The sequence below is a fragment of the Marmota monax genome, unplaced genomic scaffold, assembly GCF_021218885.2.
Source record: "Marmota monax isolate L192 unplaced genomic scaffold, Marmota_monax_Labrador192_F-V1.1 WCK01_AAM20220418_F8-fsc00020, whole genome shotgun sequence".
In the NCBI taxonomy this organism is placed as follows: domain Eukaryota; kingdom Metazoa; phylum Chordata; class Mammalia; order Rodentia; family Sciuridae; genus Marmota; species Marmota monax.
Window position 1 is genome coordinate 1,073,325 of NW_026692912.1, and position 18,057 is coordinate 1,091,381.

An 18,057-nucleotide genomic window follows, 5' to 3' on the forward strand; every position below is an offset into this window, starting at 1 on the left:
CTATGGTGAGAATATTTTCATTGACCCTTGATGCACTTGTTGGTATATTATTCAAGCAAGACCATGCTACCAGACATGATTTTGAAGAGATGTGATTTTACAAAACTCACTTTCCTATTTCACTCTCAAACACTGTCTTAGGTAAAAATATGAGCTATTCATTGACATCTTCTATTTTCTCAGTTTATAACCCTTGCATTTCCAAATTAGTGTTGACCCTAAGATATTAATAGAAATACCTCTAATTTTTCTAAATATACCCTTCATTGTATTTACTCATCAGTCACGGCTCCTTATCTTTAATTTATACACAATAAACTAATTTAAGTGGCAAAAAGCTGTTCTTTTTCTCTTCTAAAACTACTTCAGACCTCCAAAATGAAAGGTAAATAATGAACCTGACAACTATTCCCCATCCTAGACTATACTGTTTATAAAGCTGTGTCTCTCTCTCATTGTTCAATCTGTGGAGTATCTATGGGTCAAGAACTCAGACTTCTCTGCTTTCTCAAGTACCATCTACTCTGGAACCCTTCATTCCCCTGCCCATCTCAAGGTATACCCCTGAGTGGGCTGGGATGACTTCCCTATCTCTTTACTAGTAGTCACTTGAATGATGTATTCTCATTGAGTGATAAAGGGAAATGCAGGTACAGTGAGCCTCGGGAAAAGAAGCTAAGTCTTATATCTTATCTGTGCTACTTAAAACTGTCTTGGGCTGACATGGTAGACTTTTTTCTGTAACAAGAATAACAAGTTCTTAATTTGAAAAACAACATGAAGATTTTCTTTGATGGATGGTAACCAACATTCTATCTCTCCTAGGATGCATTCTCAATGTAAAATCATTGGGTCTTTTCATAAATAAACAGGTTTTCAGGGATCTTTATAGATTACCAGCAGTACCCAAATGACAGGTCATCGTAATCATCTTTCTCTTTGTTAGAAAATCAGCCCATAGACTATAAACCAAGTTTTAAATATCCAACTCTAATTTCATTTTTCACACCCCAAAACAATATAAGAGATAATAATTGTGTTCTTGGGTAAAATCCACTCCACTTAGAGTGCTGTTTCCTTGTGCTTGGCATCTGGAACTCCATATTCTTCACATTCCTGCCTAAATTGGGGTTTCCAAATGTTTGCCAGGAAATCCTTCCCAACAAGTTCATGTTGTTTCTCTTGTATCTGTCTCAGGAGTATGAGATCTGGAAATGTGAAAAAAAAAAAAAAAGATATCTTAGTCCAGTTGGTAAATATTCCATATTCTTCCTTACATAGATCAAGGCTGCTGAGATACCTTGTCTTCCTTCTGGTTTTACAGGCAGCTTTAGCTCTTGGGCTCCATTCTAATTTGGAGAAATGAAAGCCTTTCCCCAGAATATGAAGAGACCTGAACTTACTTCTGATACTGATTCAGCCTTACTTCAGCCTGTGCTTCTTAACATTTGAACTTGGCTGAGTGTTCAGAGACCCTGAGTTAAGTGTATCCCCCATCAATATCTCATCAGATCACTTTTCTTTCCTTACTTAAGTATTCCAGCAGTCATTTTCCTAATCTGATCATTTTCAGTTCCAGTTTGCCTGGTTTACCTGAAGAGGACCTCTTATATTAACTTATTGGTATTTAAACACTGTGAATGTTTCCAGAACGATCCTGAGAAGCAAGAACAGTCAACTGAGTTGCAAGTTGACAATCAGTCCACTGAGAAAGCCTTTCAGTCCTTCTCTAAGCTTGAGCATTTATCCTTATCCTCTGTCTACTCCAACAACTGATTCCTGGCCCCTGGAATAAAATAGTAGTTCCCCAAACTCAGTATTCCTAAGAATAGCTGAGCAGTGAGAATGCAGGTTTCCCTGATTCCCTAGCTACAAACCCTGAAAAGTGAACACTAGGTAATAAAATACATGCCAGCATCCCCCCCAAATAACTTAACATTTAAGTGAAAATCATCCTGCTCTTGAATCTTTAAAGCCAAAAGGAGCTTTAGTGCAATATTCATTGTAACTCTCTTATTTTGTAACTAGTAAATAAATATTTTGAGCAAGAAACAGCTGAAGCTAAAACACAAGAGTGCCATGACATCCAGTCCAGTGTTTCTTTCATTACTTACATCCCCGCACAACATCTTTGACCCTCTCAAAATGCTTGACAGAGGAATTACCCAGTGTTCAATGATACAGTTTCAGGGTTTTTTTTTTTTGCCATTCCCCACTTAATATCTTTTTGCTCGGGTTGAAACCCCAAGGTGACAAAGAGATTAGGGAAGGAATGTTTCTTTGTTGTCCAGAATTTTTAGGCTACCTTCTTTATCTGAAAAAAAACCTTGTCTCCCAAAAATAAAATTGTTCATACCTGGAAATACCAGCCTTTGGTACCTGATTCTCCAGAGCTCAAGATGTATTCCAGGGGCTGGGGATGTGGCTCAAGCGGTAGCGCGCTCGCCTGTCATGCGTGCGGCCCGGGTTCGATCCTCAGCACCACATACAAACAAAGATGTTGTGTCTACCGAGAACTAAAAAAATAAATAAATATTTAAAAAAAAAAAAAAAAGATGTATTCCATTGATGCTTTACCCTTGTATTTCCCCAGAGAACCATCAGCACCAATTTGCTAAGTGCCCCTCTTTGAAGAGTCCCTCCCCTTCATGAAGCAGCCTTTCATGTGGATCTTTCTGTCTCAAGCCCTTTTCTTCCTGAAAGATCTTTACCGTTCAAAGAGAACAATAGTTAGATGTAAACAGAGTACATTGCAATTTTCAGGACTTTTTTTTTTTTTTCTGCTTGGCTGGAAAGGAAATTGGAGTATCTAGTTTCTTTCTGCTTTTGGTTATTTATAGTGATAATTTCTTATGAATGCAAGTAGTTAACAACAGACTGTGCTCATTTCTTTTTAAATTTGTGACTCCAAATCATTATTTCTATTCTTACACAACAACAAAGCCTCAAATGCACATAGGATAGGCCGAAAACTGCATATCTCAGCAGGGGTTTATAGATTGAATACCAAAGTTGAATCTGAAAGACACACTTGGAATAAGTTCTCAGCTCCAATCTAAAATGTCATCTAATATCACAAGCCTAAGGCTACAAATTTTTCTAAGTTTCCCCAAGTTTCACTTTCTAGAAAATAAACAGCTACTTCATCCTAAATGTTGTAAATCCCTAGGGGAAATCTTATCTCAAAAACGTAGTTATGCATTCCCTCCTTCTAACACATATTCATAGTTGTAGCTGCTTAAAGGCATGGAAAAACTCCAGTTACTGACTGAAAGAATTTCTCTAAAGAAATGACATAGGAAAGACAGTAGAATGAATTGGACCTAACTTTCCTATGTTCATATGTGAATACACAACCAGTGAAACTCCACATAGTGTACAACCACAAGAATGGGATCCTAATTAGAATAAATTATGTTCCATGTATGCATGCTATGTCAAAATACACTGTACTGCCATGTATATCTAAAAAGAACAAATTTAATAAAAAAAAAAAAAAAACGAAAGAAAACAAGGCTGGGGTTGTGGCTCAGTGGTAGAGACTTTGCCTAGCACAGGTGAGGCACTAGATTTGATCCTTAGCACCACATAAAAACAATAAATAAAGTAAAGGTTAAATTCTCTAAAAAGAGAAAGAGAACATACCAATTATCACATCAAAAAAAACAAAAAAGGCACAGTGACTTTCTTTACTTTCCTCCTCTTCCTCTATTGTTAAAACCTGGGCTGGCTGGGTCACCTCTAACATCTCTATTATGGAAGGTAACATGTTAGTATAAAAAAGACCACAAGTGGGCTGGGTCTGGGGCTCAGTGGAAGCACACTTGCCTGGCATGTGTGAGGCACTGGGTTCGATTCTCAGCATGGAATAAATATAAATAAAATAAAGGTCTGTGAAAAACTAAAAAAAAAAAAAAAAAAAAAAGACCACAAGCTTTTGAGCACTGTAGGAGTTTGAATCCCATTTTATTATGTGGGATTTATAGTATGGAGATGGGGGGCTCTCAGCCTCTGTTTACATGAGTCAATTGGGGGAAATGATGCCTAATTCTAAGGGATTTTAGAAAGAGTCCATGAAATGTGTAAACCTAGGATTAAGTAAATATTCAAGAAATGTGCCACTTCCTAGTTCCATGTTGTTTTTTGTAATTATTCAAATGGGATTACAGAAATTGTAGGTCAGGATAAAATGCCCTACTCAGAAGATAAATAACTGATTTGCTTAAGAAAAAAATTATTTTATCCACTCATTGCATGTCAAATTGTATAGTTTTATGAAATTCAAAGACATTACCACATTGACTCTTTTCTAAATAGAACTTGTATTATCATTTTGTTGATCAAGCTGTTGTCTCTTAATACTATCTCTTATGAAATTAGTTTCTTGATCCCAAGTAGTTCTTTGATTTAGTGTCTGCTCTCACCTGAACTCATTTTTCAATATTCTAGCTTTACCCAGAGGATTTTGGAAAATGAAAGAATTTGGAATACTTAGTTTTAATTAATTATCTGTGTTTTGATATGGGTGTAACTCACTGACAGAACACTTGGCTAGAGCATGTATGCAGTTTTAGGTTCAATTCCCAGAACCACCAGAGGTGGGGAGATGATCTATGCCTTTTTATTGTCAGAGAATTGAAAATACTCGTGTCCACTGTCCCAAAATTTGTTTCTATCTCAACTAGCAAGAATCAGCAAGGTATGAGATACCATTTTAAGCTACTCACCATCAGACTGGAATCAATTATAATTTATAAGTGAAGCAGATCAATTTATTTGTGATACCTTTGTATAAAAATCAAAAAGGCAAGTACAAATTTTCTAATGAGAAATCTGTTTCTGAACTTTCAATTCATAGCCTAGAATTCCCACCACTCCCATAACTCCTGAACCCAATGGAGTGTAGGTAAAAAAAAGCCTTTAGCCCACCAAGCTTCCATATACTCATAAGCATCTCCCACAAAAGTGTTGAAAAGGGGCTATAAAGAGAACTAGAAGTATAGTATTTTGTTGTATAAAATAAGGTACTCACACGCCTTTTAAAAAATTAAAGATCTTACATCTTTCTAATGATTTATTCTGAGCATGGAGATACTTCATGTGTTTGTTATTTGAAAATCATGTAGCTCTTTGTGTGTTCCTTCCAATTCATAACTATAAAACATGTATAGGAATTTTTAAACATGAGTAGATTTCAGGGTATGCTTACCTGTTTACTATTTGGTTTTATCTTCAGGTATAGATACTTTGTGGTACTACTGAAAATACCTTTAATAATATTATTTTGACCAAAATTTGTAATATATAATTTACTTTGAAGTGATGAATAAAATTTTTTCTAATCTCTTGAGATATCTTGTATTTATTTTCAAAATTTTAAGTAAGAATAACAACCACTAGCATTTCATAAATAATCTGGTAAAATAGTTATTTTGCCATCAATACAGTATTTCTAAAAATTAAGTCCAGGAACTTCAGAGGGTCTGCACACATGTACTTGGGAATTTTTTGTTTGTTTTGTTTTTTAAAACATATTTTTAATTATGAAATATTTTTGTGTTTTTGGTTTTTTAATTTATTTTTTTAAATACACAACAACAGTGTTATTATACATATAGAGCACAATTTTTCGTATCTCTGTATATAAAATATGTTCATGTCAATTTATGCCATTATACATGTACTCTTTTTTTGCATTACAATTTCTTAATACACATATATACCACAATTTTTTCATATCTCTGTTTGTATATAAGGTATGTTGGCACTAAATTCAAGTCTTCATACATGTATTTTGTATAATGATGTACTTGGAAATTTAAGTTTTCAGGGATACAGTATGCCCTCCAAAGAACACCAGGAAGACACCTATAATCACACAAAGGTTTATTAGCTCTTGGTAGCAAAAGAAAATGCCTACCATGAGGGACCATAATATAATATATTTCAGAAGGAAAGAACTAGAAACATCTTTTATAGAATTTGAGCCAAAGATAGATTGTGAAGAGTAACTGGTGGAATAGAAATACCACAGGGCCTGAAGTTTTTGAAGTCTTAGTTTGTGTAAATTCAACAATGTCTAAAAAGGAATTATATACCAAGACCAGTGATATTTATTCCAGATACAAATTGCTATATCAACCTAAAATCAGTGAGTATAATACAGTATATCAACTAGCTAAAGAAGAAAATTATAGGATCATATAAATAGACACGGAAAAGGGGATTAACAAGATCTAGCCTCCATTTGTGATTGAAGAAAAAAAAAGTTAGAAAAAGGGAATGACCTCAACTCAATAAAGAACAAGCTGATAATCAAACACTTATTAACTTGATAAATAGCATCTAAAGTAAAAGATTGAATTTGTTTCCCCTAGCATTGGGGAGAAGGCAAGAATGTCTGCTCATACTAATTTTAACAATCTAATACTGTTCTAGCCACTACAATAAAGCAAGAAAAATATAAATTGGAAAGAAATGTATCTCTTTATTTCCAGGTGACATGATTGTCTACCTAGATAATACCAAGGAATCTTTTTATTTTTTAAAAATTAGATCAAGGAGGAAACAGTCTCATGGAAGGGACAATATCATAGCAGCTGAGAGTGAACTAAAACAACAGTTCTGCAGTGACCAATGGGGGTAGGAATACTGGGAAACTGCCAATAGGCAACTCAGAGAGCTGCAGACCAGGTGAAAACCAAAGTTATGTTTCCACAGTAGAAAGAGAATAAAAGTAATAGATGGTGGTCATGCAGTGGCTCAGCAGAACAGGGGAAGGTCCCCTCCAAAAAGCCAAAAGAAATTTTCTTTTTTTTTTTTTTTTTTAAAGAGAGAGTGAGAGAGACAGAGAATTTTTTAATATTTATTTATTTATTAGTTTTCGGCAGACACAACATCTTTGTTTGTATGTGGTGCTGAGGATCGAACCCGGGCCGCACGCATGCCAGCTGAGCACGCTACCGCTTGAGCCACATCCCCAGCCCCAAAAGAAATTTTCCCAACAATGTTTAAGAAAAATCTGTCCAACAAATTTTTATCTAAGCAGAAAATAAGCTCAGGTACAATGCCCTTCACTAGTATAGGAGAAAGTCCTGGCACTTTCCAGTTGGAGAAAGCCCTAGCATTCTCCGGAGGAAATAAAGTGGCAATAGATCACAAAGGCTGTTTGGACTTCATGAATAAGAGACTAGGGATCCTTGTACATTACCTTTGTTTTCACATTTTGCTATTTTTTTTCTTTATACTTTTTGTCTTGATCTTTAAATAATTGTTTTTTGGATGCCCAAGATCTAACAGCCACATAGACTCTGCTTTTCAGTGAATCAATGGGTTCTCATGTCTTGAATCAGTCTGTAACACAGGAGAGAGACTATAACACAGACTTGGGAGAAACTCAGGATAGCCATGGCAGCTGCAGTTGCTGGTATATCAGTGTAAGAGTAGAAGAGTAAAAGGTGCTTTCATTTGGAAATGGTGGCCTAAACTCTGGGATAATGAATATGACTGCTGGGAAGGGAAATTGAGATGAGGGTCAGAAAGAAAATAGTAATCCTCCCCCCACAAAAATCTATGACCAGACGGGCTGGAGTAAAGACTGTCATATTCCACAACTTTCCCCTAGCACACAGAGGCTTTCAGAATGAGAAGTGTGACATTATCCAGGTCAGTCTACAGGTAGAGCAAGCAAGAAGACTAATCAGCAGTCCTTCCAGATTTAGACTTTCTCTCCCAGACACAATGACAAAACCATTTGGAGGATGAAATCTGTTTAAATAAGATAATGCTTCCGCAACAGAGGCTGCAAGGCAGGGATGAGAAGCAGATATATAAATATACAGCCTCAGAAAATACAAGGAAACAAGACACCTCTAAAAACATAACCCTGGGGCTGGGGTTGTGGCTCAGTGGTAGAGTGCTTGCCTAGCATGCATGAGGCACTGGGTTCAGTCCTCAGCAACACACACACACACACACACACACACACATAAGATATTGTGTTCACCTACAACTAAAAAATAAATACATTTTTTAAAAAACCTATAACCCCCCAATAACTGAATGCATACATGATGATGTAGATGAAGTCCCAAAGGACTCAAAAAGTTAATGGTTAAAATGATCAGTGAACTAAAAGAAGACTTACGGAACAAACTAAGAGAAAATATAGGATATGAAAGAGATTTCAATAAAGAGAGATTCTGAAAAAGAACAAATCCTGGAAATGAAAGACTCAATAAATCTAATTAAAAATTTAGTTGGAAGTCTCACCAATAGATCAGATCTCTGAGATGGAAGAATTACAGATCTTGAAGTCAAGGCATATGAACTGTAGCACTCAGTCAACAGTAAAGAGGTTGGGAGAAACTCAGGATAGCTATGGCACCTGCAGTTGCTGGTATATCAGTATGAGAAACCATGATCAAAATATATTAAGAAATCTAAGGAAATGTTAAGAAACTGAATGTAAGAATCATTGCAATTAAGAAGAGAACTGAGATACAGAATAATGGATTTATAACCTTTTCAGTGAAAGAAACAATAGCAGAAAAAAGCTCCAAGCCTTGGAATCAGATGAACATTCAAATATAGGAAGCATTTATAACCTCAAATAGAAAAGATCAAAGATGAACCTTTACATGACATAATTAAAATGCACAATGTACAGAACAAGGATGAATTTTAAAAAGACTTGAGAAAATTGTCCAGTTTCATTTAGAGGTAAACCAATCAGGATAATTGCAGAAACTAAAATCTGTGAGTACTTGGAAAGACGTTTTTCAAGCCCTGGAAGAAACTACCACCCAAGATTGCTGTATCCAGTAAAGCTGTCCTTCAGAATTGAAGAAGAAATAAAAACCTTTCAAGATAAAAAATAAACTAGAACTTATGAGTATTAAGCCAGCATTACAGAAAATACTTAAAGAAATCCTATGCACAGAACTGAAAAACAAACTCCAGAGCTCTGAAAGGATGAGCCTCATTAAAAGAGTGGTTAAGCAAATAAAGATTAGGACCAAATTAAGCATCAGAAATAAATCAAAATGGCAGGAAAGAAATAAACACCTCTCTATAATAACACCAAATATAAAATGGTCTTAACTCTCCAGTTAAAAGACATATTAGGGGAGTTCATAACCCACTTGAATCAAAGTATGGAATATGATATGTCAAGAAATTTGTAATGTTTTGAACAACCCACAATAAAAAATTTAAAAAAAAAAGACATATTAGACTGGCAGAGTGGATTAAGAGACAGTATCCAACTATATGTTGTCTACAAGAGATTCATCTCACAGGCAAAGACACCCATAGCTGGCAGTGAAAGGATGGAAAATGATATTCCATGCAAATTAATCCTGAAAGCAAGAAGGAGTGGCCACTCTAATATCCAACAAAGCATACTTCAAGCCAAAATTAATCAGGAGAAACAAAGACCTTCATACTGGTAAAGAGAACAATACAAGAAGATAGACCAATAGTATATGCCCCAAACTTCAGTGCATCTAGTTACATAAAACTAACGCTACTCAAAGACTCAGATCCAAGTGCAAGTAATACTGGGTGATTTCAACACACCTCTCTCACTAATAGAAAAGTCATTAGAACAAAATCATTAAAGATTTTTCAGACCTAAAAAATTCAGTAAATCAAATGGACTTAACAGATATCTGAATATTCAGCCCAATACAATCAAATTCACTTTCTTCTCAGTTGCTCACAGAATCTTCTCCAAAAGAGATCATATTTCAGGTTACAAAGCAAGTCTTAGCAAATACAAAAAAAAAAAAAAACCCAAATATAATCCCATCTAATCAAATCATAATGGAATAGAATTGAAATAAACTATAATAAAAACCATATAAACATACATAAACACAGATTGATGAAAGGATCATAGAAGAAATCAGGTGAGAACATTTTAAATGCCTAAAATCAAAAGGAGTATAAAGATACAACCAACATACCAGAATCTCTGGGACACTATGAAGGCAGTCCTGAGAGGAAAGCCTGTTAGAGTCTGTAAACAAGTCAGGATGGTGCCTGGCAAATGTTAGAGTCTGTAAACAAGTCTGGATGGTGCCTGGCAAAATGCCAGAGGGAGTGATTTGTGAAGTAACACCAGCGAGCCATTAAGTGTGGAGATTCCTTATTGGTTGACTGATGTATGTAGTTTATGCTAATTAAGATAAGCTGTGTGGAATGTATAAATACCTCTGTTGTCCTACAATAAACGGCTTCCACTCCTGCTGTATCAACGTACACAAGTTCTTCGTCCCCCCCCCCCCCCCGTTATTTTGCTGCAGCTGGACTGCGGCAAAAGCCTATGAGTGCCTTTTTAAAAAAAAATCAGAAAGATCCTGTGTTATCTTTTCACTGCTGTGACTTAAATACCCAACAAGAACAACTTAGAGGAGGAAAAATTATTTGGACTCATAGTTTTAGAGGTTTACTCCATAGTCAATGAACTCTATTGTTCTGGGCCCAAGGTGAGGAAGAATACCACGGTAAAAAACATGGCTGAGGAGCACTACTCTATTCGTGGCAGTCAAGAAGCAGAGGGGAGGGCTGGGGTTGTAGCACAGTGGTAAAGCACTTTCCTTCCACAAGTGAGACACTGGGTTCAATCCTCAGTACCACATAAAAATAAATAAAGTATTATGAACATCTACAATAAAAATATCTTTTAAAAAAAAAAGACACAGGGGATAAGGGAAGGGGCCATAGGGAAGGTGAACCTTTTCCAGGTATGACATCAATGACCCACTATCTCCAGCCACAGTTACTACTAGTAAGTCCATTTAAACTAGGACAAGCTGATTAGCTTACAGCTATCACAATCCAATCATTTCACTTCTGAATGTTCCTGCATTAACACAGGAGCTTTGGAGGGGCACCTACATTCAAACAATAACAGATTGTAAATAAGCAGCCTAATGATTGATCCTCACATCCTAGAAAAACAAGAACAAACCAATTCTAAAAACAAAAGTAGGGAGGAAATAAGATCAGAGCTGAGATTAATGAAATAGAGAATAAAACAACAATACAAAGGATCAATATAGCAAAGAGCCAATTCTGAGCAAGATTGTATAAACTCTTAGCCAAATTAACCAAAATAGAAAAAAAGACTCAAATTTAAAAAACACAAAGCCAACATCATAGTGAATGGGGAAAAACTAATAGCATTTCCTCTGAAACCAGGAATAAGAAAAGGATGTCCACTCTCATTATTTCCATTAAATATAGTTTTTAAAACTTTAGCCAGAAAAATCATGCAAGAGAAGGAAATAAAAGGAATACAAATAGGAAAGAAAAGAGTCAAATCGTCACTGTTTACAGATGATATGATTCTATAATTGGAAGACCCAAATACCATACCAGAGGACTTCTTAGCACTGATAAACAAATTTGGCAATTTGAAAAGGATATAAATTCGATACACAAGGATCAATAAATTTTCTATATACCAGTAATGAATCTGCTGAAGAAGAAATTGGGATGAGAATTCCATGCACAATAGCCCCTCCCCCAAAATATAATATTTAGTAATGAATCTACCAAGGTGAAAAACCTCTAAATGAAAACTGTAGAATACAGAAGAAAGAAATTGAAGACATTAGAAAACAGACCTCCATGTTCTTGGCTAGGCAGTATTGATATTGTTAAGATGGTCATATTAACAAAAAAGTAATCTAAAGATTCAATGCAATCCCCATCAAAGTATCTATGACATTCTTCCCAGAGCTACAAAATACAGTCCTAAAATTTGTATGAAATAACCAAATACCCATGATAACCAAAGTAATTCTAATCAAGAGCAGTGCTGGAGTCATCACCAAACCAGATTTCAAATTATAGTACACGGCTGTAGTAACAAAAACAGCATGGTAATGGTATAAAATAGACTCATTGACCAATGGAATAGAATAAAGGACACAGAGACAAATACATATAGTCTCCTGATCCTTGACAAAGGTACCTAAAACACATATATGATGGAGGAAAAAACAGCCTTTTTAACAAATAGTGCTGGAAAAACTCTATGTTCATATGTGGAAAAATGAAACGAGATCATGCTCTCTCACCCTGCACAAAAGTCAACTCAGAGTGGATAAAAAACCTGGACTTGGACCAGAAACTTTGCAACTATTAGAAGAAAATAAAGAGTCAACACTTACATAAAGGTACAGGTAATGACTTCCTCAATCAAGCTCCTAAAACTCAGGAAATAAAACCAAGAATTAAGAAACTATATGAGGGCTGGGGATGTGGCTCAAGCGGTAGCGCGCTCGCCTGGCATGCGTGCGACCTGGGTTCAATCCTCAGCACCACATACAAACAAAGATGTTGTGTCCGCCAAAAACTAAAAAATAAATATTAAAATTCTCTCTCTTTCTCTCTCTCTCAAAAAAAAACCAGAAATTATATGATATCAGTTTTAAAAAATTCTGCATAGAAAACAAGAGCATTATGAGAGGATCCATGGAATAGGAGAAAATCTCTACCAGCTGCTCCTTCAATAGAGGACTAATATCCAGAATATATAAAGAACTCAACACACAAACACAATAACTGAGCAAATGAACCAAACAGACATTTATTGAAAGTAGAAATAAAAATGGCCAATGAATATAAGAAAAATGTTCCACATCTTTAACAATCAGTGAGATGAACATGAAACCATGCTGAAATGTCATAGCACACTAGTTAGAATGGTATTCATTAAGAATACAAATAATAAATGCTGGTGAGGATGCTGGGTTGGGGGAAGGAACACTCATACATTGTTGGAATTGTATATTAGTACAATCAGTATGGAATTTTCTCAAAAGTCTAGGAATGGAGGCACTAGAATGACCCAGCTATACTACTGCTTGATATTTATCCAAAAGAACTACAGTCAACATACTATAGTGATACATGCATACCCATGTTTATAGGTTCTCAATTTACAATAGTCAAGTTATAGAACCAGCCTAGGTGTCTGTCAAAAGATGAATGGATTAAAAAAATGTGGTACTATACAATGGCGTTTTACACAGCCATAAAGAAAAACAGTTACATCATATGCAGGAAAATGCATGAACTAGAGATCATAGGGTTAAGTAAAACAAACCAGTCTCACAAAATCAAGGATCAGCTGGGTGCAGTGGTACATGCCTGTAATCCCAATGGCTCAGGAGGATGAGACAGGAGAATCACGAGTTCAAAGCCAGGCTCAGCAACAGCAAGGTGCTAAGCAACTCAGAGAGGCCTCTGTCTCTAAATAAAATACAAAATAGGGCTGGGGATGTAGCTCAGTGGTCCAGTGCCCCTGAGTTCAATTCCCGGTAAGAAAACAAAACAAAATAAAACAAAAAATACAGGGCTGGGGATGTGGCCTAGTGGTTAAGTGCCCTCAACTTTAATCCTTGGCACCAAATAAATAAATAAATAAATAAATAACTACTCAAGGGTCATATGTTCTTTCTTTCTTTCCTTTCTTGCCTGTTTTTTTTTTTTCCTTTTTTCTTTTTTTCTATGGGTCTCACTAAATTCTTGAGGCTGGCCTCTAAAATAGTCCTCCTACTTCAGCCTCCCAAGTCACTGGAATTTACAGGCATGTGCCCCACCATGGCTGGCCATATGTTTCTCTTATGAGTGCAAGTTAAAGAGGGAAACAAAGCTGTGTGTAGGGGAGAGAAACTTATAGAGGAAGGGGATCAGCAGGAGGACAAAGCAGATGTAAAGGGGAATTACTGGAGAATTACATTGATCAAAGTATGTTCTGGTTCAAATATATCACAATGAATCCCATTATTATGTATAATTATAATGCACTAATAAAACCTTTTTTTAAAACACTCCTTTAGTGCTGGAGGTGTATAGCTCAGTGGCAGAGCACTTGCCCTGCATGCACCAATCTCTGGGTTCAGTTCCCAGTACCACAAAAAATAAAAAATAATAAAAACACCTTGTATTATCTCTTCTATGAATAAATCTTAAAGGGAAAAAATATAAACAGAAAACTCCTGGAGCTAGTAGGGGAGGTTAATATGATTATAGTATACAAGATCAAGATCATACTCCAAAATCAAATTTACATATATATTTTTTATGTATTTATTTATTTATCTATCTATTTCTTTATTTTTGTGGATTGAAACCAGAGGCACTTAAGCACTGAGCCACATCCCCAATGCTTTCTAAATTTTTAAATTTGGGGACAGGGGTCTCTCTAAGTTGCTTAGGACCTTGCTAAATTGCTAACACTGGCTTTGAACTTTCAAGCCTCCTGCCTCAGCCTTCCACCCTACTGGGATTATTGGCATGTGCCACTAGTCCTGGCTACATTCATGTATTCTAACAGCAAACATGAAAACTGAAATTACAAACAACAAAATTTAGTCACTCCATAGAAAATTAAGTACTTAGATACAAACTTTTAACAAAATGTATAAAGGATCCATATGCTAAAAATGCTGATGAAAGAATTCAAAGAAGACCCAAATAAATCAAGATACATACCATGTCCATGCATTGAAAAACTCATAATAAAAATGTCAAGTTTATCAAAAAGTCTATTTATAGATTTAGTGCAATTTCTATGAAAATCTTGGCAAGATTTTTCTACAAACTTTATTCTCAAATGTATGTGCTGTACTTATTTATTGAAATAACTCAAGCAATCTTGACTTAAAAAAAATGTAGAAGAAAGATTTGCAATCAGTGGATCTGAGTTTGGCTTCATAATTTAATACACATCTTTTAAATTTTATTTAGTTTATTTTTGGTATTGTTGAAACAACCCAAGGGTGCTTTATCACTGAGCCACATACCCAGCCTTTTTTTTTTTTTTTTTTTGAGACAGGGTCTCACTAAGTTTCTGAGGATCTCAATGTTGTTGAGGCTGGCCTCAAACTTGTGATCCCTCTGCCTAAGTCTCCTCAGTTGTTGGAATTATAGGCATGTGCCACCCTGCACAGCTGGAATCTGATATTATAAGGTAGATATTATTACCCTTTGTTTTGCAGATGAGGAAGCTACTATTTAGCTAACAGATATAAAACTTTTGTCTTCTAATTTGAAATCCAGTAGCTACTCTCTGCCAAGTCTAGTTACCTTCTGATCTTGAAAAAGCAAACAGATTTTTTTGAAATCAAAACTTTCAAAATTCAAAATTCACATGTTTGTTTTAATCCTCAATGTATCACAATATTGCTGTATTTGGAGATAAAGCCTTTAAACAGCTAATTAAGGTAAAATGAGGTTATATATGTAAGTCCCCAAAGGTGATACATGTCCTCATAAGAGTAGGATGAGAAGAGGCACTATGGAGGATCAAGTGAAGACAGAAAGAAGATGGCCATCTACAAACCAAAGAGAAAAGTCCTCAGAAGAAACCACACTGCTACTACCTTGATTTTGGATTTCTAACTTCCAGAACTGTGAGAAAATAAATTTCTGTTGTTTAAACCACACAGTGTCTGGTACTTTATATGGCAGCCCTCACAATCTAATGCAGTTATCATGACAGTATGATATGAATAAGGGACAGACACATAGATCAATGGAAGGAAAAAAAAAGAGCCACGAAATTGACCCACACAGATAAACTCAACTGATTATTTTACAAAAAGTGCAAAAGCAATTCAGTGGAGAAGGAGTAGCCTTTTATAACAGATGATGCTAGAGCAGTTGGACATCCATAGGCAAGATAGTAGTTTAAAAAAAAAAATGAACCTTCATTTGAATTTTACTCCTAATACAAAAAATGAACTTAAATGTATCACATGTTTAAATATGAAATTTTTTTAAATTTAAGAAAAAAATGGAAAATCTCAATAAGATAAGGCTATGCAAAGAATTTTCTTAGTCTTGGTACCAAAAGCTCAATCTATAAAAGGAAAAGTGGACAAATTGGACTTCATCAAAATTTTAAAAACTGCTGCTTGGCAAAAGCCCACAGTGAACAGGATCAAGTCAAGCTACAGATCAGGAGAAAATATTTTCAAACTACGTATCTCCCAAAGGACTATATCTAGAATATATTAAAAACCTGAAGCCCGGCATGGTGGTGCACACCTGTAATCCCAGCAACTCAGGAGGCTGAAACAGGAGAATCGCTAATTTAAAGCCAGCCTCAGCAAAAAAGCGAGACACTAAGCAACTCAGTGAGACTCTGTCTCTATATAAAATACAAAATAGGGCTGGGGATGTGGCTCAGTGGTCGAGTGCCCCTGAGTTCCATCTCTGGTACCAAAAAAAAAACAAAAAACAAAAAACTGAACACTCCATAATTTTAAAAATAAACAATTAGAAAATGAGCAAAAACATGATAAAAACATTTCATTGAAGAGAATGTACAGATGATAAATTAAGAAAAAAAAAGCTCAACATCATCAGCCATGGAAGTGGAAATTACAACCACAATGAGATTAAACTTAATAGAATGACTAAAATATAAAATAACAATTACATCAAATCCTGCGTTGTTTACTTTCATGGATTTCTTTTTGAATGCGTACTATGCAACTTTGTTTGTTTTTACTCTGATTTTACTTGAGTCTCCTTAAACATTTTACAAACATAATAGCTAACAGTCTTCATAACAAAATCAAAGGGGATAATCTTGTCTCAGTCTTTGAAAGGGAAGTTTTTTAGTTTTTAGTTTGTTCTAAGTAACTTTCTTTTTAAGTTTTATTTTCTCATTTTTTTGTAGTTGACTTTTTCCCAATTATACTTATTAGCAATAGACTTTTACCAGCTGATTTCACTGTTCTTAAATCTCTGAAACTAAGTAATTTAATATTTATCACTAATTTTTTTCCATTTAATACTTAAAAATAATAAAACTTTGAAATTCAAAATACTTTTTTCTATTTAATCTCAATAGTTTGGAGAATATTTCCTAGAGAATTTTACAGGAAAGGTCATTGGGCAGCCAATTTTCTGGAAATTTTGTGCCACCAAATGTCTTTCAAGTGTCTTAGAAGAATGACATTCTCATAGTTGGAGTGCATGAGTTTATTTTGGAGCCTAAATGGGGCACACACTAATCCAACCAGATTCTGCTTACCAGGAAAGACAAATTTATGGCATAAGATCTCAAAAACAAAGGGTAAAATTTTCCTTGTAGGATGATGTCTTCTTGCCTTATCTTCATCATAATGTGCTAAGAGCCATCTTTCCCCAGTAACCCAGAGAATATCTAGAGCATTTTGTTACACAGGAAATAATTCATTGTAGCTACTAGCCACATATGACTGCTCAGTATTTGAAATGTGGCAAGTATAGCTAAATAAATGTTTTTTAAAAAACTTAAATAGCATCATATAGATAGTAGCTAGCATGCTGGACACATCTAAAGGGTTTAATGGGATTAGCAAGGACTTTGGAGTTATGGACTCAAGTCCATAATCCATTATTTCCGAATTTTATGATCTTAGGCTAGTTATTTAACACCTTAGTTCCCTTTTTGTTGTTGTTGTTGTTGTTGTTCAACTAATGGCTCTAAAATTAATATCTACCTTTCAAGGTTATTATAAGAATTATAGGAAACCTGCAGTGTCTGGTGTACCACTTTGTACCTAGTAGACAATAAATGTTAATAAATTGTTAAAAGTACCTTTATTTTCCTTTATTTCTACCTTTGGCATGTAATCAACTTGCGTTTCCATGATAATTCCATGTAACAATTTTTCTGAAAGATTGGTAATTCAGAGCACTCTTGAGTAGGGTGCCTTGTCTTGAGAACTGGCAGTAAGACGTGGCCTATCATTCGGAGAGAAAGAACTTAGAGTTAAAACAATAAGAACAGAAATGAGCCTCGAAGCCAGGCTTAGGCAAGGGTACCGAAGGAAGGCTCCGTTCTTTGTAGATAGCAGATTGAGCACAAAAGAGTATTTAAAGCTCCAGGAAGGAGGTCAGTCAAAAGAGCAGCAAGGTTCACTTGAGTCTTAAGACTTCGAGAAGACAAAATGTGAATAAATGAAGAATGGGAAGAAAGCATTCCTGAGGAAAGCAGTAAAGTCACACAATAAGCTTTCTGGGACAGTGAGTAAGACTGAGCTG

General features: G+C 35.3%; 1 protein-coding gene across 15 annotated transcripts in view; it reads left to right on the forward strand.

Annotated features, from left to right (window-relative positions):
- The window catches only part of Fktn (fukutin), a 95,478-nt gene that overhangs the window by 61,251 nt on the left and 16,170 nt on the right, over nt 1–18,057 (forward strand). The window contains exon 12 of one of the 15 annotated variants that reach the window (XM_046451376.2): nt 1,574–5,350. The exons of the other annotated variants lie outside the window; for them this stretch is intronic. Within the exon in view, the coding sequence (XP_046307332.1) occupies nt 1,574–1,776 (203 nt within the window). The 3' untranslated portion in view covers nt 1,777–5,350. Of the gene's footprint in view, nt 1–1,573; nt 5,351–18,057 lie in introns of those variants that run through there. 15 annotated transcript variants of the gene reach the window in all.